The sequence below is a fragment of the Crinia signifera genome, chromosome 6 (genome assembly GCF_055691185.1).
Source record: "Crinia signifera chromosome 6, ASM5569118v1, whole genome shotgun sequence".
Lineage (NCBI taxonomy): Eukaryota > Metazoa > Chordata > Amphibia > Anura > Myobatrachidae > Crinia > Crinia signifera.
Window position 1 is genome coordinate 37025138 of NC_139222.1, and position 27608 is coordinate 37052745.

Sequence of the window (27608 nt, forward strand, 5' to 3'; positions counted from 1 at the left end):
CGCCGGAGGCGGCGGCCAACCAGGGCCCGAGGAGGGAGCGCGTGCGCGCGCCGCGGGGAAAGAGCGGCGGCTGTGTGGTGGTGGGGGGGCGGAGAGAGAGAGAGGCCGAGAGTAGGAGCGGCGGGGGTAAAGAGGGGCGCGGACAGAGACATGCTGCGGTTCCAGGTAAGCGGGTGCAGCGGGGACCTTGAGGTGGGAGAGGCCCGGGCGGCCGCCATATTGGGGTGGGCAATGGTGCCCGCCTAGAGCCCAGGAGCAGTGATGATGCGGGGAAGGGGGGCATCATCTCGGGTGCTGTATTGTCAATGCCCCCTGCATGGTCCCTGCTTTTCTGAGCCTTGCCACACACTGAGCTACTGTGCACGTCCTGTGTGTGCAGCCGTGACCAGGATGTGTGTGTGATACAAGTAGAAACTATGTTCTCGTGTAGCCAAGCAGCCCAGGTTTTAAGGATATCCATGCTTGAGCACAGGTGACTTAATAAGCGCTTCAGTTAAGCATCTGTGCTGAAATCTGGTTATATTTCTAATCTGGAGCGTTTTGGGTGCATGAATTACTGACATTTGGAACCACAGGGTAAGGGGTGGCTGCAGGGAGTGGGTGGCATGGTGCCCGGGGCAGGAGGATGAAGGGCATAGTTCTCAAGGTGGAGAGGGATGCTGGAGGAGCATTGGACTGTAAAGGCCCCCCCATACACTACACAGAGGTATTGCATGCAGCCACGCACGTCTCCTGGTAGGCTGGATCTCATACAATGTATCTGCATACAATGTATCGTATACAATAACAGGCATGGCTACGGGATACAACAAATCAGCAGCATGATGATCTCCAGATCTGATACACGTGGATCGGAATTGAAGGGAAGGCACATACGATATGGCTCTTTTCTCGTGATCGTGTGCCACATCAACATTGGTGCCGCGGGATGGATTTTTTACAGTTATGAATTCCAGGGTTTAGGTTCGGAACGTGGGACCCCCTGTGTTGGCGTAATTGAGCTGCTTCAGAACATCATGAACCTTGATCAGAACTTTAGTGAGCTCACCATTCTTCGGTTGCCAAAGTTAACTGTTCCCAATAGATTTTCCGTGTGTATAGTGTTCTAAAGGCAGTTGAGTGAAGCTATCCCAGGGGGTCCCATAGTCTGAACTTCAGATGAATTTGGTTATTTGCTGGGATGTCGCTGACATTATAGAAAGAGCTTAGATGATTTCTGGCTTGCAGATAACGACAGCAGCCAGATTTATGCGTAGTAAAGACATTGGGTGAGATTTAATAGGATGAGAGATTCAGAAAGTGAGATATTTGGTAAGAAATCTCCAGGTTTTTTTAAAGCGGCAATCATTTACACAGCAACACCAGTGTGATTTTGCAGTGTAAATGATTGCCGCTTTAAAAAAACTGGAGATTTCTCACCAAATCTCTCACTTTCTAAATCTCTCATCCTATTAAATCTCACCCATGGTCTGTTCAGCAGGCAGCGGTTGTTACAAGAAAACTTATGGGGCCTACACACGGAGAGATGTGATGCTTGATCACCCACAACGCTCAGCACACAGCGATGGGTGCTGAACGATCTGTCCGGGCCAGTGTTCTCTGGTGAGAACAGATCGCTTAGAAAATGTTCTGAAATTGCCCCGCACCTTGGTGCTCTTTTACACCAAAATCCCGGATCCAACCTGGTATTTGAAATACGGTTCCAAGCCAGGTCAGATCCGGGATTTGCTCCGTTTACACTGTGGTGCCGACCTGCAGTGTAAATGGGAGCGGTGCTTGGAGATGACTGACATCATCTCCAAGTGCCTGGACTGCCTCGCTGGGGGCAAACCCAGCGCGGTAAGCTGCTGGGCTGCCCCCAGCCTCCGTACACCCCTGCCCCTAGCCCACATCCATGAGGTGAATGCATGCCGTGCACAGGCATACATTTACCTCCTTCCCAACTCCCTGCCTAACCTCCATACTGACCGCAGGGTGCTGTGGTCTGGAGGTTCGGCTACCCCATTGCTGTAAACGGGAGCCGGGTCGGATCACCTTGCATACCAGTTTACACTGCCTCCCCACCCTTTTACACCGACACTGACCCGGGTCCACGAGGCAAAAACCCGAGTTTTTGCCTCGGTGTAAAAGGGTTATATGACACACTTAAAACACTGTGTGTCTGGTGTAAATAATAAATAGTACACCTTTGTTTAACTGTAGTAATACATCTTTAAAACTATTGTTTAAATAAAAGCATGTGATACAGAAATTGTTTGCATTTAATACAAATATGAATACATTGTATCTGCATGGCTTACTGAGCTGAAAGGCTGTTGTAAATCAAGACTTTGTCCTTGTATGAGGTGTAGTATGACGTAAAGCAATACCGTACATCAGAAAGTGGTGGGAACCTGTCTATAGCTACAATCACTGCTCCTGTTCTCCCATGTTAATATTGTGTGCAACATTCTTTGAATCGAAACCACCAACCCCTACCCCCATCCCAGTAAAAAACAGGTCTTATCTGCATTCCTTTGGAAAGTCCTACACACCTCCCTCCTGGTGCATGCTTCATTCTCCCAGCTATCTATATGTGGGGATTTCTTCTATGGTGCCTGCATAGGAGAGAGCAGCAGTACTCCTTCCCCAGCAGCGACTGTACTGTTCCCTTAATTTGTACTCCTGGAGAAAACGAAACACACAAGTTCCCACGTGCGTTCTTTAGTGCCATGCATCATGGGTAATTGTTACGGTCCTGGTGAAAACTACTCCATTGTTGATGTAATCCTGCTAATGATATTAAAAGAAAAGTATGCCTTTTTGCAGATGATACACAGATATGCTGAAGGGTAGACCTGTCAGGAGGGCTAAAGCAAATGTTTAAATATTTAGGTAGTCTAGAGGAATGGTCAAGAGCAGTTTAAGAACAGACAAATGTAAAATCGTGAACTTGCGTCTCAATAACACAAAGGCTAAATCTAGTATCAAGGGTACTAGATGCCACTACTTTTACACCAGCCCAGCAAACCCGGGTTTTTGCACGGGAACGTGCAAAATCTTGGGTTTGCAGGCGGTGTAAATGGTGACCCGGGATTTCAAATGGACAAGCGCTCAGGGTTGAACACAAGCAATCAACCCGGATTGCGGAGCAGTGTAAACGGGGACCTGTTACGTGCAATGGAAAAGCCTGCGCTGGGCAATGCTCTCATCTCTGTGGCAGCTCTGGCCCCGCCTCCAGTGACGTCACCCACCCAGCATTATGCCGGGCCGGGTCGGGACGCCGGTCAAAAAGCCGGGTTGCACGAGGCTTGATGCGGATTCTAACATCCCGTGTGTGACCCGGCTTGCTGCTATACAAGTGGTATAAAAGGCAGGAAAGCAAAGAGAAAGTAAAGTTAGATGATTAATTAAGATTGTTGTTGTTAACCTTTCTATGGTGTCACAAGGGATCTACAGTGCCCAGTTACAGAGTACATAAACAAGTAGGCAAAACAAAAAGTCGATTACCTTTCCAAGACTATGTAGGTCAAGTATATGTTTTAACTTCGCTACAATACATCAGCAAATTACACTGAAATAAGTATCTGAGTGGTAGAAAAGAGAGGGAATAGATGCCGTCAATGGTAGTATGGAGTAGATGATGGTTTAGATGTTGGAAAAGCACATGAGGAGAGAGGGCCTTGCTCGTAAGAGTTTTCATTAAATGGGGCGGGTCAGACAGGGTTCACACGGATGGGGTAGGCAGTGAGCGTGAAATAGAGGCTTCTGGGTCTGGTAAATAAGTGGTCTTGAGCAGGGCTGTGGAGTCTGTAGATAAATGTTCCGACCCCGACTCCTCGTACTTCTGATGCTGACTCCTCGACTCCGACTCCTCTGTATTAATATGCAAATGTATTTGATACATTCCTTGAAGGAAAGAAAGGCAACATACATATTATTACTACAGAAACTAGAGGCTGGGAAGCCAACAGTCTACTGTATTGAACAGTTAAGCAAAGGACAAACACAATGAAAACAAAGTTTTATAAAAAAAAAAAATATTAATTAATTAAATGGCTGGATAGTAGCAGTAGGCATAAACATCAGGAACAGGAACTTTACCAGTTCAAAGATAAAAACCACATTATTTGGTTGTTTTGGGAACAAAAACAATAGGAAAGGTTCAGAAGTGTGGAGCATGAGTTCCGCATGCTTTGTGACGACAACAAAAATCAACGAGCCACAATCTCCGCTGGTTTGCTTGCTCGTCACTGTTCAATTCATGGACACAAGGAACGATTTCTTTACCCAATCATTACTGGCGACGGAAAATGGTGCCTGTACATCAATATGAACCAGCGTAAGGAATGGCTTAGCCAAGGTAAACAAATGACCCCGCGCATGAAACAAGATCTTCATCCGCGCAAAAAGATGTTGTGCGTATGGTGGGAGAGCTTGGTTGAATACATTTTTTGAGTCTACACCAGGTGATTTCTACCAACGAGGTATTGAAAACCTTATTGAACGTTGGAAATAAGTTGTAAACTACAAGGGAGAATACATTTATAAGTATTGGTGTTCCGAATTGTGCGTTGCGTGCCATATAGTGAAGCACGTGAAAAGCATGCTTTTTCACGGTCACTTAACGTGTTCGTTTTTTGGTTATGTGAGACACTGCATGCATTGGTCTTTATTCTTACAGTAGAGAAGTCATTAATTATAATTTTCGGAGTTGGAGTCGGTGCATTGTTTGCCGACTCCGACTCCAGGTACTCGAAATTGCCTCCGACTCCACAGCTCTGGTCTTGAGAGCCCATTTGAAGATTCGGTACTTGTGTAGTTTCACAGCGGCAGTTACGTTGTCCGTATCGTGTTCCCGTAGACAGCATCCCTGTCAGTATCATGACACGACAGGTGTTAATGTGTTCCATGAAACACCCCCACTATCCACGTCAGCCCGAAGCGTGGTGGGGGGACACATTACGTGTCCTCCATACCCCCACTATCCATGTCGGCATGGAGTTGAGTTTATAAAGTGTGGCGAGTGTACCGACGCTAGTGTTCACTATAGCATTTAGAGCGGGCGGACCGGGCCCGCCGACGTCACAGCTGGGGGCGGTCCCAGGCCACGGATGTCACAAGAGGGGTGTGCCCGGGCCGCAACATCATCGAAGGAGGTGGGCCCGGCCACCGCCGTCAAAGAGGGCGGGCCCAGCCCCTCCGAAGTCTCTGTGCTTCCGGAGAAGCACCGGGCATTGCAGTCTACGGCTGTGCTGGGCTTCCCCGTGAGGCTGTTTTAGCGGAACCCTGCTAGAGGGGCAGGGCGCATTTTGCCTTTTAAAAATCGGGCAGGGTGTAGCGCCCCGCTCAAACAGCCTAGCGGGAACACTAGACGCAGCGAGCCCCGCAAAGGGGCGCATAAAAAGAGCCCGAAGCGTGGTGAGCGCACGCATATTACTTGATGTGTATTTCGCGTCCCTCGCTACAACTCCACGCCGACGTGGTTAGTGAGGGTATAAACGGGTCAAAAGGACGGGTACCGCGGGGCTCGCTGTGCTCGACATGCTTTGGGCTGGCGTGGATAGTGGGGGTTTGAAATGGAGGCATTTGCCAGTATGTAACATGGAGCACTGGCAAATGCGTCCTTTATTGTGCATGAGACGCACTTGCGCACCGCACTCCCCCTTTGTGCACGCGCTACCGAACCCCTAACCGTCTCCCTGGAGCGGACACGGGCAGGGTTGCCGTACCCTGCCGTATGAATTACTGAGACGCACAAGCGCATGAGACTCTTATGCGTCTCAGGCAGATGGAGCACCTCTCCGCTGGCGTCTGCCAGCGCAGGGGATCTGGCGGTTACTGGCGATGTGCGAGAGGTGCTCACCAGGCTTACCAGGGACAATATATATAATCTCCAGGGCGTCAGTGTCTTCATTTAAGTGCTGCATCTACCATTGCGATATATTAAAGCTCACGCTGCTGGGCACAACAGTTGGGGGGCACAGATTTGTGTGTTTTGGTATACAGCTGAATTAAGGAGCGCCGCATCCATACAATTTGATATATATATATTCAATCACTGGTACGGCCTCATCTAGAATACATGTGTCCGGGTCTGGAGGCCATATCTTTATATATAGATATAAATACATTCGAGACTGTACAAAGAAGGGCAACTAAAATGATACATGGCCTACATGACAAAATGAAAAAGGTGTTAAGATGCCCACACACACAGTAAGATTTCTTTTTTAACAATATGGCCGTTTCTGACCGATCGGAACACCCTACCCTTTAAAAACATACCATGTGCACGGTGATGATCCAACATGGCCGCAGTACGTTCAGCAGGCCTGCTGATCCCGCCAGCAGGCGGAAAGATGAACCACCTATCGCGCAGGGTATACAGTCATAGGGTCGACACATATAAGGTCCATATACATTGGGTTGACCACTGAAGGCCAACATGGCTGCAGTCGATACCTGAAATAGGTTGACATGCCTAAGGTTTTTTTTTTTTTTTTTTTTTTTGAGCCAGCATGCCTACAGGTGGTATTTCATGCCCTACATCCACTAGGGCATGGTGGTAGAATAGAATAGTGTGCCGAGCATAGCGTGGCACCGTACCTATAACTCAATGAGCGCAGCGAGCTATGCGAGGGGATGCAGTGCACCAACACGGTGACCATGTCGACATTCAGGACAAAATAAGGTGAAAAATCCCAAATAGACCTAAATCTTGTGTCTACCTCATGCATGTCGACCTATTCCAGGTGTCGACTCATACAGAATCATGGCCACATCGTTTCATATCTAGGCATGAACAATGATGTGCCCATATCTCGACACTGGCATCTCCCCCTGCACGCACCGCAGCACCCTGCTGCATTACCTTCACAGTCACCCTCACCACTGGCGGGCAGGACACTTCAAATGAATGGGCTTCCGCTGATTGGCTCAGAGCTCTCAGCCAATCAGCGGCCATCCTATTCATTTAAAATCTCCTGCCCTTCGCTGGCCGGCCTCTCCGTGTCTGGCAGTGGTGACTGCAGAGGTGCAGCTAATGAGCAGACCCCAAACACCCCTGATCATGGCCACACTGAACAAATGAGTAAATCCTCTGATTGTTTACTCAATCGTTCTGTGTGTGGCCATGATCAGGCGTGGTCTGGATTTCAAAGGAAATTGGAAAAGTATCGGATTGGATCCAATATCTATCCTTGTATGGGCACCTTTCAAATGAAGATTTGGCCCAATAGGGAAACCGCGGAAAGCCTGTTTCTTAGCATGTTTCTGCTTCGACGAGCAGAATTAATGGGACGCCCTCTGTATGCGAGCCTAAGCAGAACGATAATTAAACTGCTCTGTCTGGCACAGGGCTCCTCTAAAACTATTGAGTTCCTCCCTGTGTCGTTGGTTAATCTGTACCGATGATAAAAGAAAATATTCACTGCAGCAAGAAGTCCCATGCAGCATTCTCCGTATCTAAAACCCATAGGCCATTTCTAATCCAGGGACCAACCCTTTGTATAGTCTACAGATTCCGTTTCCTACCTACCCATCCTGGTAGAGGAGGTCCCAACTACTTTGTTTACTTGGTAATGCTTGGAACAAGTTAGTGGAGGCTCCATGCAGTGGGCGCTCCCGCGGGTTGCAAATAGCATCTTCTGTTGGTCTCGGCTGCACGGCCAATCGGACAAGAGTATATGCAGTGTAATCAAGGATGGAACGAGGTATCGTTCAGTCATTCATTACATTGCACAATGTGTACGGCTTATCTTACATGGTCCAGGTTGAAGGGAATTTGGCCCCATTAGCTTCATGATTGGCCAACGACCTGATGTGTGCCTGGTCTAGGGCTAAGACGCACATTCTTAATGTTGAGTCTTTTGTAAACCCAAATTGTGTTGATCTTGAGGGGAAAGAACCAAAATCCCTAGTGCGGCATCTTCAGTATGTAAAGGGGACTTGTCCTTCAGCGACTCACATGGTGAGGAATTCTACAGCTCACCATAAAGGACCCCTTCCCATTTACCTTATGCACCTGGAGAGCAGATTCGGCCAGTCTGTAATAACTTGTGCCTTGTTTGCAACACAATGCCTCCAAGTTCCTGGCCAGGTCCGCTGCCAGTCTTCTGGTGGAGTGCCTGGTTGAAATCTTGGTCTGTGAACTATATTTTTGAAAAGCCCTCTATGCTGCCCCTATCAGGGAAGGCTGTCTGCCAGGACTGAGATCATGGAGAGCGTTATGTGTAGAAAAAGTTCCTTTCTCTATCCAAGTCTGAAGTAATCTTCTTTTACTCCTGGGGTGCATACAAAATTAACTTTACTTAGTAGGATCTCCTGGATGTTTTAAGGCTTTCTTCTGTTCCCTTTCGGGGCGGTCTTCACAGATCCTCTCCTTTCCACCCAAGGTGCTCTCAAAAAAAGAAATAATGGTTAGATATAGTTTACAGATGTTTTACTGATCTATACACTTGGACACTCACCTCACATATGTGGGTGACATTCCTATAAAGGTTTCTTTACAGGTGGGATGGGTGGGCAGAGTTAATCCTATCACCAAACAGCAATCAAACAAACTTTATATGCGTATAAAGGTATCTTTTTGAGATTCTCAGCAAATCCTCAAATGGAGACTAAACCAGTTTCCACAAACGACAGGGTTTATTGACCTACAGTAGTCACAGAATAAAATCAGACTTCATAAAAACAGATGAAACTGGTGATGACCACTCTGCTAGCAAAACAAGTCCTTCCTCAATAGATCTCACCCGGAATGAGCACAAAAAGGGGAAAGCGTTCCACGTTTGCATTTCTGACACACACTGTTTTTTTTATCAAGGTGTATTGGACATCCTCCTGATCAGGTATATATACTCCTGGTCAGTTTAGTTACATCAAAAGCATGCTCTACAATAAAACATAGGAACATCTCTGTATCCTACCCTAGAGCCATATCAAATCAAAGGGCTTCTATAGATGTGGCTGCTGTAGTATGTGCAAATTATGCAACTCGGGGGAGACCAAATGTATACAATGCACATCCAGACTGGCAAGGTGTTTGAAATGACAGAATGTATTTCCTGCAACCCAAAATACTGTATCTATTTATTAGAATGTTCATGCGGGAAGCAATCTGTCGGCACGACTTCCCACATGTCTGATTTAATTCTGTGACTACTGTATGTCAATAAACCCTGTAGTCTGAGTCTCCATTTGAGGATTTGCTGTGGATCTCAAAAAGATACCTTTATGTGTATATAGGGATTATTCCCTAGGTGAGTGCTGTTTTTGATTGCTGGTGATAGGTCTAACTCCGCCCACCCATCCATCCATCCATCCCACGGTGCCACCTGTAAAGAAACCTTTATAGGAATGTCACCCACATATGTAAGGTGAATGTCCATGACTATATCCCTGTTAAACATCTCTAAACTACATCTGACCATCCCGATCTTTCATTTTTGGGAGCACCTTGGGTGGAAAGGAGATGATCTGTAAAGACCATCCTGAAAGGATAGTTTGTGATGTGACAGCTTTGTTTATTTTGTTTTGTCTTAAGGGTTGGTAACCCTAAGTGTTCTCTAGCTGCAGTCTGGGGCTCATGAGGTTCTTGCGATTTGGTTTATTCTCTTCTGTTCCCATTGAGAGTTGCTTTGGAACATTCCACCATCTGTGCCCCCTATTGGTGAAGAAGTAAAGGGGATTTTTTTTTTCTTCTCCCATGCTCTAGGTCAGGGATGGGGAACCTTTGGACCTTCAGCTGTTGTTGAACTATGCATCCCAGCATGCCCTGCAAAAGTAGTGGGGGGGGGGGGGGGGCTTTAGAGGAAGCAGAAGTCTGTATCCATGCTGTCTGACCATGTCTGTCAACCGTCAGTAGGTTGACTTTGACAAAAGATTGACTCAGTCAGAAGGTTTACATGTGTCTTTCACATTCTTCTTCTGTTTGATTTTTTTTTTGCCTTTTGATAACTGAATCTTTGCTTTTAGACCCTTGAAGATGGCGATGGCTTCCCTGAGCTGGAGGAAGATGAAGACATTGACCAGTTTAATGACGACACCTTTGGAGCAGGAGCAATTGGTGAGAGGAGCTGGGCAATGTGGGGGAGGGGGGGGGGGGTTTGATTCAGGGCAAGGGAGAATGGCCACATCTGACCCTGTTGACCAATATCATGTAGCCCTGTCGACCTTTAATGGTTGTCCTTCATACTGTGAACCTAGCGATCGTACCCCCTCAATTCTGGGTCTGAACTGGGTACGGCATTTTCACAGTATAGTGTTCCTTCTAGGAACCGGGGCGGGCAGGGCGCCGCTGCACGGGGGCATCGTCAAGGGGCGGACCGGGCCCGCCGACGTCACTGTTCTGGGCGGTCCCGGGCCGCCGACGTCACAAACGGGGCTTGCCAGGGCCACTTCATGATGAAAAGGGGCGGGCCCGGCAGGCATCGTCATTGAAGGGGGCGGGCCCGGCCGCACCGAAGGCTCTCCGCTGCCAGGGAAGCGCCGGGCACCGCTATATACTGTATATCACGATAAGAGGAGGAGGCAGGCTGTTTTAGCGGGGAACTGCCACAGGGGCAGGGCGCATTTTGCCCTTTAAAAATCGGGCAGGGAGCAGCCTAGCGGGAACACTACAGTAAAAACCTGGGTCTCCCATTCTACACAGGACGACCTGGGTTTAACCCTTCTTTTAACCTGGGTCGAATTTCCAGGTTGGTCAACCCCGGGTTATTCGGTTTGGTGCTTTCACACTGCACCTCGACTTGGGTGCACCAGACAGCAACCCCGATTTTTAATGTGAAAGGGATATTGGGGGGTTATTCTGGTTCATTCGCAAGGCTGCAAAACCCACCATCTTGCGAATGGTTGGTTGGCGCCACTCATTCGTAAGGGCCACTCTCTGGCATGGGCTTACAAATAGTAGCTAGTGGGATCCACCCATATCATTCGATGGTCGGCGACCATCGAATGATGCCAGCGTTCCCATGGGGGACACCCATGAAACGCTGGGCGTTCTTATACACTAATGGGGCCGCCCGCTGTCCTGGGTGCATGCACCCTGCGATCAGTCTGTTCGCCGTGGGTGCACGCACCCTACTCATGCACAAAACAAAAACATCGGTGCCTGTGCAAATGCCAGCCCCGCTGCGTACGAGCCAGGATAGGTAGAAGAGCATCTTGTGGCCGTACTCTCCATTTAATTAACTTTTTATTTTTAATGACTTACAAAGCAACAGTAGAATTTTTTTTTTCTTTTAAAAAAAGTTTGATACTTTAACACTTTGAGTGCCGAGTGAATTTGTATTCATCATGTTTACCCTTTTGTTCAGGAAATATAATCCCTTTTTTTTTTTATATATATATATATATATATATATATATATATATATATATATATATATATAACAAATATAAGTGACGCTGGCATTTTTAGCAGATATTTTGCACATATCACAGATGTAGGCAGTTAAAGGGTTAAATGGCCTTACTTGGATCCACCGATTATCTCATGAACTGTTACACGGTAGGATGTGGTGTTTATGGCTAATTAAATGTGATCCCTAAAAGTGTTAGGTGACAAAGGCGCTCACATAATCATACTTGGCAATCCTGTAAACATAATAATGATTTGCATACAGTTATGTAATGAAACTTCCCTCACGCTCAACCTGTCTGACGGCATAATCACCATTCTGTCGTAAGGAGTGCTAAAAACAAATAATGCAATTCCGTCTCTAAATAAATTGGTGAGCTAGGTAAATAGGTTGGATCAACCATGTCTGCCAAGTTGTAAAACTGTACATACAACACAAAAGTACAGTAAAGGACTGAGTCAAGGATACACTAGTAACTGTTAGTATCAATTGCGGAATGCCTGTTTAAAGGTGGCTACGCCCTGAATGGATGGACATTCCTTCTAACATGCCCGTCAGCACGGATGTCCTGTACACACACTGGCACAATGTAAATGAAGACCGGAACAATTGCGTTCCATTGCGTTCTATTCAGACTTACAAGCTAGGAGTTGAGAATAGATTAGTGTGGCAAACGCAGCAAACCACCGAGCCCGAAGCGTGGCGAGGGGACGCGGATACCTTCACAGGTAAACGCGTCCCTTCGCGGGCTTCACAGGTATCGGCGGCCCCTCGCGGGGCTCGCTGCGCTCGCCACGCTTCGGGCTCGGTGGCTCGCTGCGCTCACCACACTAATCTGTTCTCAACTCCACGCCGACGTGGATAGTGGGAGTATGAAAAGGTCGGAGGACGCGTACCGCCGCCCCTCGCGGGCTCGATCGTGGGGTGGCGTTAACTAATTTTGGGGGGCCATTTCACTGTTCAGGGGTGTGTTGGGGGGTTTCTGGCCCATTTAACATTGTTCTCTATGTTGATTTGGGTAAATTGAGGCATGTAACATTGTTCCCTATGGGAAATCGCGTCTGGACCATTTAATGCTTTTTTAGCCGCGTGCGATGCGACCGACGCGATTTTGACTTTTTTCAATGCATTTCAATGGGAAATCGCGGGCATTGCGTCGGTTGCATCGCAGACCACTAAAAATTACCCGCGATTGTGGCCGTGCTAGGAAACAAGTACCGTCTTTCCTTCTGCAGGTTGTGATTGGTGTGTGGTTTGCTGTGAGATATCGCCCATTGTTGATGTCTGTCTAATTATTCTTCCTTGCAGATGATGACTGGCGGGAAGAACACGAGCGCCTGTCGGAGATTGCGGACAAGCTCCCGGGAATTCACATTTTGGGCAGAAGTTCATCCCCCAATCTCGATCCTCTGGGGGACCAACAAGAAGAGTTGGAGCATAGCCTGAGCCAGCTGGTGAAGGAGATCGAAGAGCCAGCCTTGCCACGAGGGTCCCGCACACATGTGAGTGGTAGGGACACGGTCTCCGTGCTGGAGGACTCGGTCAGCACGTTATAGCTGTACTACAGTGTAGGAAAGGCCTTGTACTTGCACCTGTTCTTACCAGATCTATCAGAAAGACCCTGCAACCCTCTAAAAATGGCTGCCACCACAGAAGACATGCTATAGGTACTCAGTCACACTGACAGAAGCTAGAGGTGCAGGAGGACCTCTAGTGGCTGTCTCTTTTGAGGCGGTAGCCATCTTTTGAGGATCTGAGGTAAGAAGGATCTGATCAACGACGTCAACGAGAAGCTGCTTGTTGTTCTGCTTCCATAACTAAAGCACAGACACCGGGCACATTGTCTTGGTCCAGCCCATCACCGAGGAGGGCATCGTGCACTATGACGAGTGAGAGTGGCTGGGGTGTGTGTGCCGTCTCTTCTCTTATAGGCGGTGGGCAGTGTGCACTGAAGTGTGGTGTAGATGGGGCACAGTGGTGGCTGGCAACGGAGAGAAGCACCGGTAAATGGGAGGCCTGCTGATTAAAATAACACCTGCCTCTTCTCCCTACTCTCTCCTCTTCAACCTCACCCCCTCTCGCCCTGTCACTTTATCCATTCTCGACACCCAATACCTTACCCAGTCACCAAACCCACTCTCGCCCCATCACCTTACTACTCTCCTCCTGTTGTCCCATCACCTCACACTTCTCTCTACCTTGCACTGTCTCTCTCGCTCTTTACCGGATACCCTCTCACTCAGGGCTAGATTTATTATAGCTGCGATGAACACGTCGCTATAACACTTCCTGATTCTCCTCATTAGCGAGGCATAACAGGAGGGGACACCGACAAGAAGTATTAACATCTTGTCCGCCGAAGCGGGGGAGCACTAACTCCCCCCTCAGGCGATGTCCCCTCCTGGATACAGTACATCAGTTTATACTGATGCGCTGTCTCCTTCCCCCCCCCCCCCCCCCCCAGCCGGCTCACTGCGCATGTGCGGGATCTCGCTACTCTGGCGAGATCCCCAGTGCAGCTCAGAGCCAGCAGCAGGAGAAGCGCTGTCCCTGCTGTGGGCATAGGGCATCGCCGCCTGCAGCTGTCGAAGTCGATAGCTGCAGGGGGCGGATCGGTCAGCGATAATGCAATAATGCATGGTGATAGTGCATAGTCCCCTGATCGACCGTTCATAAATCTACCAGTGAGTCTCTAACCCCTTTCTCTCCCTGACACTTTCTCTTTCCCTTACACCCCTCCCTCCCCCTTTCTTTCCCTTACACCCCTCTCTCCCCCATTCTCTCCCTGACTCATTCTCTTACACCCCTCTCTCCCTGACACGCTCTCTTGATCCTGTGTTTCTTTCTTTCTTCCTGACATTCTTTCACTCCTGCTCACACACCTCTCGCCATTCACTTTCGATTGTCTATTTCTCTCTCTTCTCTGACACCCTCTTTGTCATTCGCTCCACTCACATTTTATTCTCCCCCCATGAGGTATTGAAGTGACAGTAGCATAAAGGGATGAAACTCAGAAAACAGAGTAGGACCCCAACCTGAGGGGTCCCCGTGACCCACAGTGCGATCGCTGGCCATGTGTACCCGGCTTTAAGTCACTTTATGATGCACCTCTCAGACGTCCATGCTTCTAGGTGTCCCCTTCACAATCTCTCTGCCATGCTTCTTCAGAAAGTAGGCACGTATGCTTTGTATTGGTGTCTCTAGTTTTGGCATGCATCTGGTATGATATCTTATGAATACTGGTTTAAAAAAAAAAAACAGTGCTGCCTGCACCCAGTATGGGGGTATAGACACAGTTCTCTTCCAAATTCCAGTCTATCACTACCAAACATCATTTGTACATTCTAAGATATGGGGCCGGATGTGATAGCACCTACGTTCTGCAGCCGTGCGAGATGCCAGCCGATCTCGGAACATTTTGTTTTTTTTAAAGGGAAATCACAAAGCATGGTTTTGCCTTGTTTGTCCCTTTTTAAAAATAAAATGTTTTTGAGTACGCCTGCATCCCGCACGACCCTCGAACGTGGGCGGCATCACATCCAGCCCACGGTGGCACAACAAATTGTTCTATTCCAAATCTGCTTCTCATTTTTAATTTAGTTGGATTTTCTTTTAAAGCTCTCTTCTGGGATGAACTCAAGTATATGGGATGATTCTTCCAGTCTGCGGCCAATCAGAGGGCCCTCACTTACAGAGGTAAGAGCTAATCTATCAGCGTTTCGGACTGGTGGATTATTTTATGCCTCGTTTCAAAGTCATACTAACAGACAGTAGGAAAGGCTTCTTCTGCATCCAGATTCCCCACAATGCTTTGCCACTGGTCACGTGTGCGTGTTTTTATAGCCGGTCCCAGCTTGGTTGAATGGTTCATTCGAGATTTTGACTTGTGCTCGGCATTGACATTTTAGGATATGAGTCCACTCTCTATTTTGCACGAGTATGGCTTGGCCCCCATGCCTCCCCCTGGTCTCGATGATGGAGAGCGAGATGCCTCGGAGAGAGCCTTGCCCCGGCGGTCTACCTCCCCCGTCATTGGCAGTCCTCCAGTGCGAGCTGTACCTATCGGGACTCCACCCAAACATATCGGCCCCATGTTTACTCAGCAGCAGGTATGTTTTATCTGAAACTGTTGGGGTGACTGTTCTCCTCCTAGATGTACTATGTTAACTTGACTTTACTTGTATCCTTGTATTCCTTTAAGTCATTAAAGATCATTTTGTGTTTTTGTTCAGATTTTGTGCCCAAATCCCATCCACATCCGAGCAGCCGCTTCCCCTTTCAACAGCCACCCGGTAAGTTACTCTGCCGTCACATCTCCGTCCCGTGCTGAGGACCAGTCATGTCAAACCAAAGTTGGCAATAAGGCCTGAAATGAATAGACCTAAATTAGGGTTGCAACCGGTGTGGGCGAGGTGGCAGGTGTTTCGGGAAATCGTGGCACAGTACGGCGTATGAAAAGCGGATATAAGAACGGGTGTAATCAAGCAAATAATGTCCAGAAATAAGCTTTGTACAAATCCCACCCTACTAGAACTGCGTCTCCCACTCTTGGCAGTCTCTAGTGATGTCAGACCTTGTGCGAGAAGCTCCTACCGGTTACTGGTTTACCGTGGCCAACAAGCCAATGAAATGTTTATGGAAAGACCCGAGATTGTGTAAAAGGAACTATGCAGAGTAATTATTCTCCGATAGAACGCCCACTAGAGAAGGCCTAGGCAACCTGTGGCTCTCCAGATGTTGTGAAACTACACATCCCAGCATGCTTTGCTACAGTTCTAGCATTCTATAATGGCAAACCTGTGACAATGCATGCTGGGACGTGTAGTTTCACAACAGCCACAGGTTGGCCAGGCCTGCACTAGAGGATATAGTAAAAGATCTTCTAGTGAGTAGACTGTATATTGCTAACGAAGAGGTGCTTCCACACATCACTGATGACCCCTCCCTAGTCCTGCATGTACTGACGAGGGTGGTCCTTGTGAACGATGGCCATTGTCCCCGCTCCTCCCGTTGCTCCCGTCCACACCGGCAATGGCAAATGTGTTTGCACTTGCCAAGGCTGGGTCCCCGTTGCCGCCAATATCTGTGTCGGTGGGTATTGGGTATGGGGCTTTACAGTATTTCCAACACACAGAAATCTGCCGAGTCAATACGTGGTGAAAATCCTTGGCATAAAGAAGGGTATAAAAATTTTTGACACTTCCAGTAGACAAGTGATATAAATATGGGAACCAGATAAAAGGAAGCTTTACCCTGACTCCTATTTGACATGGCTGACGTATGTCTGTGCTTTGGTTCCGGTAGATAGATCTGCAGTGTCTATATAGACCGTTAATAGGTTGAAATGAAAAAGGTTGACATGGTCAAAAAGAAAAGTAGACACAACAAGGTCTACATGATTTTTTTTATTTTTTTTTTAAACGCCTTGTTCACCATCCATGTCGGTATAGAGAGAGAATACAATAGTGTGCCGAGGGTACACATTTCAATAATTGAGGGTCAGTGTTGACGGTTGTCGACATTGACACACACAAAAATGTGAAATTCATGGCAATCTTTTCATGTCTATTTTTTTTTTCATGTCGACCATTTGACCTTGTTGATCTTTTAATTCGACCTTTTGACTTTTTCGATTTATTGCATGTGGGCCGTTTGAGGTAGTCAGACCTATTGACTGTCTATATAGACACTGTCTATCTGAGAATGTGCACCCCTGTGTTTGTGTCTGCTTGTCCTGCCAGTGCCTAGAAGTTAGACTAGAACTTAGTATAGGATTTCTGTCTCCGCAGAGTAACCCGGCATCGCTTCTGAGACACCCGTTCCCTTCTGCCCTATCTCCACTTCAGCGGGCACAACTGTTAGGGGGAGCTCAGGTAACCCGTCCTCCTCACCTCTTCTTCTTCTCTGCTGTCACGTGACTGTCTCTCGTGTGGCGTTCTGATGTTTATAGATCTTAACTTGTAAATAAGTGCGTGTAACCTGAGGCACCTTTATAAATTCAGCTAATATAGGGAGTTATTTTGGTTCACTCTTTCTGACAAATTCCTTCTTAGATGGACAAAACCATGTGCACTGCAGGTGGGGCAGATGTTACTTGTGCAGAGAGAGTTCGATTTGGGTGGGGTTTTACTTCAGAGAGATCTATATTGCAGTGTAAAAATAAAGCAGTCAGTATTTTCCCTGCACAGAAACAAAATAACTCACCCAAATCTAATTGTCTCTGCACATTTTACATCTGCCCCCCCCCCTGCAGTGCACATGGTTTTGTCCATCTAAGAAGGAATTTGTTAGAGTGAACCAAAATAACCCCCATAGTCACATGTGACACAAGCTAATATAAGCTCTCAGTCTGGACATCCGGAGTATACGGGCCGGTTGAAATACCTGTGTTAATTATGTTTAAACATCCAAAGTCCTAAAAATTTAATAAAGTTCTCAAAAAAAAAAAAAATGCAATCACCACTGGAAGTCCATTCATTTTGTAAGTGGCTCTGCATTTGTAATTAGACATTTTTCAGCTCTGTGTAACTTTTTGCTGTGATCCTTTTTCGTTTCTATACCGGTCTTTTCAGCTGGTTGTACACTTACATATCCAATTAAATTAACATTACATGGTTCTTTTTGGGGGGTGTGGGATTTGTATTTACTTTCTCTCTTGCATTGTCCCCTTCAGGCAGCAGCTGGTCGGATGTCTCCCAGCCAGTTCGCACGTCCTGCCGGCCTCCACGGGCCCTCGATGGCCGGCGTCAGTCCCAATCTTCTACAGGGGCATGTAGGCCCAATGGTCCCTCCAGGCGGCGGAGGAATTAGACCCTTTTTTGGTGTTCCCTCTGCAGCTGCCCCAGGGGCTCATCTGAAGAACTTAAGGTAATGTAGGGGGATGGCCGTATGTGCAGTTGGGACTGATGGACGTTGAGGTTCTATGACCATGTGTCTTGTCTTGTTTGGCGCAGGTCTCAGCAGCTGCAGTTCCGCCCAGACACCACCCACCTGCACCCGCAGCACAGGCGTCTGCTTCACCAGCGCCAACAGAACCGCAAGTGAGTTCTGGACTAGGGAACAGACCAGCGTTTTTATTTGCTGTCCTCTATTCATTTGCATAGCATAATACAGCGGGTGTAGGAACATGATAGTCCTGAGATTATGGTTCTTCTGTCATTCGGAGTATGAAGTCTTTAATTGTCTCTGCATTCTAGCGTAGTTGTCATTGGTTACCGTAGGGCTCACACTTGGCTGCCCAGCCGGTGCTCCACCTCCTGTTAGCTCATTGGAAGTCATTTGTTCTATTTCCTAAGCATTTTTCATGTATGACATAATGAGGCGATCCTATTACCTCTGAAGGGTGCGTGGTGCCGTGTAAACCCGAATTAAGCCGATCTCGCACCCTTCGCTGGGCTGAATTCGCTTAAAATTGCTCGCAACCCTATGAAGGGTCGGCTTAATTTGGGTGCCGTTGTCAGCGTTTAAATGCAATGGAACGGCACCTCGCACCCTTTGGCGCTAATAGAACCGACCCCTTATTTATTTGTGTGCCCCCTATCCATTCATTAGCTTGCGCCCTCCAGTAGACCGACAGATAAATTCGGTCCACCGGCCGATCTCCCCAGTCCTGATAGGCACCGACGAGTTTTATTATTTGTTTGGCTAATGATTTCAGCAACTGGTTTTGTGTGCCTTCAGCCAGCATCGGGGTGTGAACGGCTCTGGAGTGGACCACCCTTCCCGGCACCAACACACGGAACTTCACCGGCGAGACCCTTACGCGGGTCTCATGCTGCAACGAGAAAAGGAATGGGTTTGTCGTATCCAACTCCTCCAGCTACAGAGCACGGACCCCTACCACGATGACTTCTACTATCAGGTGACTACCACTTTGTCATTCATCCCTAGGGGACACTGGAGCCGTGGGGCATAGATTTTTAATTGGGTACTTTAAATGTGATGCCAAAATAGCTTGACCTTATCCAGCAATTTTGCTAGAAGTCCTTTACCTACGCATATGTCTTTGAACTATGAGATGAGGCTTCCATGCCGAGCTAGATCTCAGAAGGACACCTACATACTCCAGCGGGATGGTACCCTGGACTCCTCCATTGGCTGGGTTTATCTAGCGGATTTGTTATAATTGGTAACATTGACCAATCATTTTGTGCTGAACTGCAGAATTACTTTGAGAAGCTGGATAAGCTGACGTCTAACCAAGACCGGCCGAGCGAGGGCCCAAAGAAGGAACGGACGAAACTCATCACGCCACAGGTGGCCAAACTGGAGCATGCGTACAAACCAGGTGAGGGGTACAAAGTGCAGCCAGAAAAAGTCCCACTACTTCTATCAGTTTAATGGTATCAGTCACCAGTTTGATCATACACATGTTTAAAGTATTTGAAACATCCTGGTTACATCATTCAGTGAGGAACCGGACAGGTGGCCATCTTGGAAAGCCTTTCCTCTCCTCCCTGCTGGCCATGTTTGGGCACTGTGTTAAATTTTTGGTCTTTTTCCTTTTTCGCCCACAGTGCAGTTTGAGGGTTCTCTTGGGAAGCTGACGGTCTCCAGTGTGAACAACCCCAGAAAGATGATTGATGCTGTAGCAACCCATCGTTCTGATGAAGATGTAAGCGGACCACCCCTCCAACCCAATGCCTGTGTTATTTCTGTATCCGTGTCCAACACACTAACGTCTTTTATTCACACCACAGGAAACTCGGGAGAAGCAAGTGCGGGACAAGAGGCGCCAGACCCTTGTTGTTATAGAGAAGGTATACTGTTACATTCTGGGGGGGGGTTCCAATACAAGGATTTATTTTACTAACAGCATTGATCTGTTATTGGGGTCCTCCAAGCCCTACCCAAACTGGCAGGAATACAGGAGACATACCTCCAGACATCAGCCCTGTAGTGGCCATTCCTCCATTGTTCTAGATTCTGCTTTCATGCATTCTAGAGCAGGGATAATCATGTGTCGCGGCCCCAGCAAAGGGCTGTATCTCCAACAGACAAACCGCACTAGGAAAATGCCAGGCCACAGGCTATAGTGTATGGCCCCGCCTTCCTTTGTTGGCCCCTCCCCCTTGCTTACACGGGCCTGCAAGGGGTGTGGAAGTGAATGTGGGGCATTAAAAGTTTGTGTTCTGCTCGGGTCTAGGAGTAGGTTTAATGAAAGTAGGGAAAGGGGAGCAGGGACCAACATCAGTTGCGCGTCCACTTAAGCCAGAGCGTGCTGTTTTGCTTGAAGCAAGCTGTATCTTCTACATGTATGTGCCCAATACGGCATTAACTGTCGGCTGCTGTAGCTCTATGGCACTGATATTTTATCCTGCCGCTCTAAACGGGTCATAAACCAGAATAGAAAAGCCCTGCTTGATCCTACCCAGCACTTTGTCCTGAAATGCGTGCCGTAGTAGTACAGCAGCGAGAGTCTTGGAGATTGTATGTTCTTGTGGGTTCTCCGGTTTCCTCCCACAATGCAAACATCTACTGATAGCTTATAATGGTTTCTGACAAATAACCCTGGTGGGGAACATAGATTGTAAACTCCACTAGGGACTGATGAGAAAGGCAAACATTTTCTATAGAGAATTGTGCAATATGTGTGCACTATATAAGTTAATGTAAATTGTACTTGAGATGCATTTGATCTTTTAATTAGCAATTAAACAAATGAAATATTTAATCTATTCAGTATGTTGGGTTGGAGCAGTGGTTCCCAAACTTTTTGGCATCACGGCACCCTAGATTATCAGAATATTTGCACCCCTAGGTGCAAAGTTTGCTACCGAGAATTTCAGAAAACAATATTAAATTAAATAAGTTGTGCGTATATGTCATCCTTAGGTCCAGTTATGTGGTGAGGGACAGAATTCACTTCTGTTTATCCACATATTTAAAAACTGGAAGCCACCAGCACTGATTTTGCCTATTACCTTGACCATAAATAATTTGAATCTGTTCTGGACAACCAAACCGAGGCACCCTTGCAAGTGCTCCGAGGCACCCCAGGGAGCCTAGGCGCACAGTTTGAAAACCACTGGGTTGGAGTACTATATTCTTGTTTGACTCTGTAGCAGGGATGGGGAAAGGGGGGCCCTGGCCCTCCAGCTGTTGCTGAACCACACTCCCAGCATGCCCTGCAAGGTTATAGCATGGCTCAATGGCAGAACTGCAGCAGGGCGTTCTGGGATATTTAGTTCAACAACAGCTGAAGTGCCAAAGGTTCCCCATCCCTGCTGTATAGAAATAGGAGTAGATATGGCCATGGAACGGTGCCACTTACATCCAGATATGAGCCTGCGTTGCTCTTGCAGTGACGGTGCAGCTGACCCCTGCATGTCCCTCTCTCTCCTGGTTGCAGGCGTTCTCTGTGGTGCTGCAGCTGGAGGACTTTGAGCGTCGGTTCTCCCTGTGCTGTGAAGACGAGGAGCGGGAAGCACTGACTGCGGAACGCCGGCAGAAACTGCAGCAGCTCTGCGACATCCTCAGGGGGAAGGAAGGAGGCGAGAGGTGAGTCCGCCCACAGCTCCTTACATTGTGATTGTGAAATGAGCAGTAGATATAGCAATAGGGTGCCAGCTACAAATGTTTCCAGTGGCTGCCAGACGCGTGTCGTAGAGTAACTGTCCGTTCTCGCTTTGCCCACAGAGCTGCCGAGGAGCAGTTTGTGCAGATCATGTGCATCAGGAAAGGGAAGCGGCTGGTGGGCCGTATCCTCCCGCTGCTGCCTCTGCAGCATGGCGTGGCTTTGCTCTCCAATGCAGCCCACAGCTTGCCCTTCCTCATCAAGAAGGACGTTCAAGATCAGATTCTACCCTGTCTGGCTACTCCCTGCGCCCACATAATTATCCAGATGTCTGCAGCAGAAGTCACCTCCCTGCTACAGAGCATGTGCGGTTCTGGTGTCGCTTCCCCTCAGCAGCAGCTTTCGTCAGTGCTACAGAACAAGGCAAGTGCCCGAGGTGGAGAGTGTGCGGGGGGACCACCTCCTGATAAAGTCCCCGAACTTCTCGTTTCTGCTGCTTTCTAGTAGGACAGACTCCATATAGTGTGGCAGTGTTTTACCTGTAATCATGGGGGAAGGGATTGTACGGTGTGCTGAGAACTTAGGGTGCGCATGACCTGTTTTAGACAGTGGGCCACATGTATCAAGCTTCAAAAAGTGATAAAATGGAGAGTGATAAACAGCCAATCAGCTCCTACCTGTCATGCTACAGGCTGGGTTTGAAAAATGTCAGGCAGGAGCTGATGGGCTGGCTGTTTATCACTCTCCATTTTATCGCTTTTTGTTGCTTGATACACCTGGCCCTCACTGTCTAAAACAGGTCCCATGCACAATGGCTCGGAGATTGGACCTGCTTGCATTTCTGACCTCTGATTTAGACAGCCTCCCGGCAGTGGGAAGGCTGTCGGGCGGCTCAAGGGGGATCAGCTGCGACTTCTCCCCTCGCAGAAGTAGCAGTAATGTATGGGGCCTTTAGAACTTGGCTGCAGCCTCTGTTATGTGCTGGATGAGCAAAAAAAATGACTATATTCACCCTTTACTCCGTAGTTCGGACTCACTCTTCTTTGCCAGATTCTGGACCGGGCTGAGGATCTGCTGAGCTCCGAGTTTCCCACAACATTAAACCAATCTCTCTGGTAGGTTATGGCTTATTTGTTTGTTTTTGTCTTTTGTCTTTTTTTCTTCTGACTTAATAAAGTTTCATTTGTGTTTTTTTTTTTTTTTTGTGAAGCCTTCTACGTATCAGGCTTACATCATGCTTTGTCACCCACCCATAACCAATTGAAACATATAAACCTTCTAGGTATGACTAATTCAACCATTCTAACATTCTCACTTCACCCAATCCTCTCCCATATTCGTCTGATCTTATCCGCCTTCAAATTCCCACCCGCCCTCTTCACTCCACCACCTTTCCTTCCCACCTTTCCTTCCAACAGATCATTTCCTTAAACTCTCTTTTCCGTGCTGCTCCCTACCATGGAATTCTCTCCCTTTTCCCTATCAGACTCTCCGCCTCTGAAGACCCACTACTTTAGTGAAGCCCATACAGTGAACCTTCTGCTCCATGCATGGTCTATACCCTCTGTCAGTCCCTTCACTTTGAATTTAAGCTCCCAAGAGCAGGTCTTGCCTACAGGGTTAGCACTTTTACCACAAGATGGATGTCCTCTTAAAGTTCCCATGGATATACAATTATTTAAAAAGGCTTTAGATATCTGTAGGGCCTTGTCAGTATTTCCTCAACCCCCAAGCATTTAGGCTATGGGACGATATACGGCAGATGGATGGGGTGGACAATACCTGCTGTAGCTTCCTTTAATTCTATTAATCAGCCAGGATGATGGCATCTCTAGAAGAATTCATTCATTACATTCTTAGAAAGAAGATGTTGACAATGGGATCAGAATCTATTTATTTAGCACCATCTAGAAGAGAATCAATACAATGATTCGTTGCCCATAGCAACATTTGATCTTCAATAAAACTCCCATCTTAGTAAATAAATCCCTGGGAGAGGTTGTTCCAACCTCCCACCTCAGGTCATCTTGTTACAAGCCAAGGCATTGGCCCTTATTCAGATCTGATCGCAGTACAAATGTGTTCTCAAAATGGGCAAAACCATGTGCACTGCAGGTGGGGCAGATGTAACGCGTGCAGAGAGTTAGATTTGTCTGAGTTATTTTGTTGCTGTGCAGGGTAAATACTGGCTGCATTATTTTTACACCGCAATTTAGATTTCAGTTTCAACACACCACCCATATCTAACTCTCTCTGCACCTGTTACATCTGCCCCACCTGCATTGCACAGGGTTTTGCCCATTTTGAGAACAAATTTGTACTGCGATCAGATCTGAATAAGGGCCAAAGGAAGGATCCAGAATAAAACGCAAATACAATGGTCAGGATCAATGCCCTCCAACACCAGTAGGAGGTAGCATTGCGTAATGTACAGTCCTAAGGGGGCTGCAGTATATTAGAGAGGCAAGGGTTTCTATTCTTGATTATTCCTGGCAACTAACCCTCAGCAGTTTATTACATTGTTCACAAACATGGTGCTCACTTTCAGGTTGTTGTGGCCTTCGTACAAAGCTAAGCAAAGATTGTGGACTCTTGGCTGTGTTCAGGCCACATAGTATCTCCATAGCGGCTACTGTTAGGGCCATTTCACACACTCCGGCTCCTGCCGGGCGGCGAAACCCCGCACGGCCAAGAATCCGTGCCGCACTCAGAATTTTTTAATGGTGGGGATGGCCACAGCCCAGCAGCCGTCCCTTCCAGTGGTGGGATCCGGCTTCAACCGGGCGGCCGGGCCGTGGCTGTCCCATGTGAATGGACACAATTGTGTCCATTATTAACTACTGTGTGCAGCACGGCTTTTAACTGTGCGGGTTTTTGCCGCCAGGCAGGAGCCGGAGTGTGCGAAATAGCCCTTAGGGCCACAACGGGAATATCCGCTTGGACTTTCGTGGGAGGGTTGACTTCAGAAGAATTATTTTCAGTTGTTTATTTCTACCAATAAGATAACTCACCCATCTGCCGTATCATATGCAAGCCTCTGTAGATCCTCAGTATAGTTCTTAAGTCACCGATGGATGTGTGATCTGAAATCATGGCAGAGGTTCCTCTAAGATGATAGATGTCAAACATAGCGACAGTTACCTGTTCCAGGAGGTACTGCGGTGCAAGGGACCAGCTTTCTTGCCTAAAGTTTAAGTAGCATTCCATATAAGACACAAGGCGGGTTTAGTGCTGGCCAGTATGTGAGAAGAACAAACTGTATTCCCTGGATCTTGCAAGAGCACTCGCTGTATATGTTGTCACCACTGAGGATATTGGGATGTTTTCCTCCTCACACAGGCGTACAAAAGAAAAATGGACTTTATTAGAGATAGCACCCTCACGTGTCGGCAACTTCATGGGCTGAAGAGACTTTAGGTAATGGAGGAGTGAGCCAGGGGAGAAGTGTCCCATGGCAACCAATCATCGGCTCTGTGTAATTTTGTATTATGCAAATTAGAGATGTTACTTCAGTGCTGATTGGTTGCCATGGACCACTTGAAATACACTGGTGATAGATCTACAGTGTCTTGTATAAACAGAGCAGGGCTGGGCAATTGCGGCCCTCCAGATGTTGATGAACTACACGTCCCAGCATGCCTTGCATCAGTTTCAGCATGGCCACATAGCAAAACTAATGCAAGGCATCCTGGGATGTGTAGTTCATCAACATCTAGAGGGCCGCAATTGCCCAGCCCTGGCATAGAGGGAGAATATAATTGTGCCCGATGCAAGGCGAGCATACGCGTTACACCATTTGGGGGTCTATATTGGCATTTGTTGACATTTGCACTTATAAAAAAAAAAACAGGAAAAATCATGTAGACATTGACAAAAAAAATGTGAAAAACTCAAGTTGACCCGATGTAGACATGGTCTAGCTTAATTCACACCCCTGTAAAAGCCCTATAAGACAGTTATTTTATGTTGCGTTGTTAAATTGAAGATGAGAAGTGTTTTCATTTTCTTGTGTTGTACTGTTTTTTTTTTTTTTTTTTTTTTTTTAATGGAACGGTTTATTCAATGCATGGAATACTTTATTTGTGGTATCTGGCAGAATGACAGCAACTTACTTCTATGTTCCTAAAGCACGGAGTGTTTTTGTCTTTCAGGACACCACTGGTCGCACAAGTTGCCCATTGCCTTCTGCAGATCCAAGCAGCACCCCTGCCTCAGCCCCTCTGCTCCCCATCTACCGCTCTGCTTCACTTCTCACGGTACCTGGACGATCAGAGTCTTGCCCAGCTGCGGTCCAAACTCCGGTGAGAATAGGCAGTCTGTGTGGTTTGTTGAATGAATCTTTGTTGGTCCTTAAAAGTTTTGAGCCTGTGGCCCTTATTCTGAATCGGACGGTGCGGCCGTACCGCCGATGTTTTTAGTCTGCACATGCGCAGAGGTCAATCTGCGCATGTGCAGCCCCATTCGCCGCAGACGTATTTCGTCCGCCGCAAAGGGGGCGTATAGGGGCGTGAGGGGCTTCATACCCTCATTTCCCTATGTATACGCCCCGCGTTTCATGGGCGTTCCCATGCAAACGCGGGGCGTATGCATGCTAATCAGGGTATGACGCCACTGATGGGGGCGGAAAGCTGACGTCGCCGGATGTCAGCTCTCAGCCCCCATACAAGCTATCACACGGACGATTGTCCGTGTGGTCTCAGCTTGCGGGAGCTGCTGTGGCGTGCGGCCCTGCCTTCGATGGTCGACGACCATCGAATGCAGGGGGCAGCTCCCACCATGGTGGAGGCGTACGCCCCACCATTTTTATGCGGATCGCCAGCCGTCCGTGTACGGACGGCCGTGGCGATCCGTCTCGTGGGCGGGGATTGGTTTGTGCGGCCGGAGCACCGTGTGCGGCTCCGGCCGCACCAACCAGAATAAGGGCCTGTATTTTAATCCGTGTGAATGGTGACTCTGGTCTAACAGTGATGTTTGCACTTATCGAACTTGTGGTACTTTGGGGGGAGATGTCTCTAGCAACCAATAAGCTTCTGTCATTTCGTTGTCTGTGCTAGATCAATGACAGCTGATTGGTTAATTTGAACAGCTTCATCACTTCTCTCTCCAAGGTTTGCTTACACCTCCCCTTTCGTGTGGTTTTACAGTAACGCGACTGGAATCTGATGTGGAACCACATTGTGTCGGATTACTGTATGCCTTACGGATTCTTTTTCTTCAAATAGGTCTGTTCCCAGTCCATAATGAAAACTGGCGCCTTGGACTCTGTTGTAGCAGCAATCTCCATTTCCACCCTTCCGCTTTCAAGGGTTTTATGAGATTTTATTAAGCAGCCCGCTGAGGTGAGAGTGAAACATTAGAGGCGTGAGAAGGGAAAGGTGCCTGCTGCCTCTACGTCGCCACCTGCTGTCCTGTGGCGCAACCACAAACCAATCAGTGTGTATTAGGCTGAAGCCCGCAGCATCACTCGTGTAGAGTTTTTAAAGATTGGCTCTGTGAGGTTCTTCATTGCTAGCATCAGCCAAGGGTTCTTTCAGATGAAATATATATAGCTAGCTCCGTGTACATAAATATAAAGTATTATTAAACCGGACTCTTAAATCACCATGTATTTGTACCTGTTCTTTTTAGTAGTGTTAATATTTAATATATACAATGTATATGAACTACAAGATCTCTCGCTCTGCTAAAGAAACAGATCACCATAGTCCATCAATATTTTTAAACCATTAAAATTCAAATGATAAAAAACA

General features: G+C 47.6%; 1 protein-coding gene across 2 annotated transcripts; it reads left to right on the plus strand.

Annotated features, from left to right (window-relative positions):
* On the plus strand, positions 1-27608 carry PATL1 (PAT1 homolog 1, processing body mRNA decay factor). Of its 2 annotated transcripts, none has more exons than XM_083146005.1 (18): positions 1-165; positions 9958-10048; positions 12651-12844; positions 14961-15038; positions 15251-15451; positions 15575-15634; positions 17132-17215; positions 18016-18209; positions 18296-18382; positions 19023-19203; positions 19506-19629; positions 19859-19956; positions 20042-20101; positions 21694-21842; positions 21981-22281; positions 22885-22973; positions 26010-26159; positions 27081-27608. In XM_083146005.1, exons 1-18 carry the CDS (start codon positions 151-153, stop codon positions 27097-27099), a joined length of 2175 nt encoding a protein of 724 aa, XP_083002131.1. In that variant the 5' UTR covers positions 1-150; the 3' UTR covers positions 27100-27608. The 2 variants fall into 2 exon arrangements, with proteins under 2 accessions (XP_083002131.1, XP_083002130.1); XM_083146004.1 differs by having other exon boundaries at positions 2-165; positions 14943-15038.

Coding starts and splice junctions, on each gene's coding strand:
- PATL1 (XM_083146004.1), top strand. Junction 15,452..15,574: donor CCATGTTTACTCAGCAGCAG/GTATGTTTTATC, acceptor GTTTTTGTTCAG/ATTTTGTGCCCAAATCCCAT. Junction 22,282..22,884: donor CGTCAGTGCTACAGAACAAG/GCAAGTGCCCGA, acceptor TTTACTCCGTAG/TTCGGACTCACTCTTCTTTG.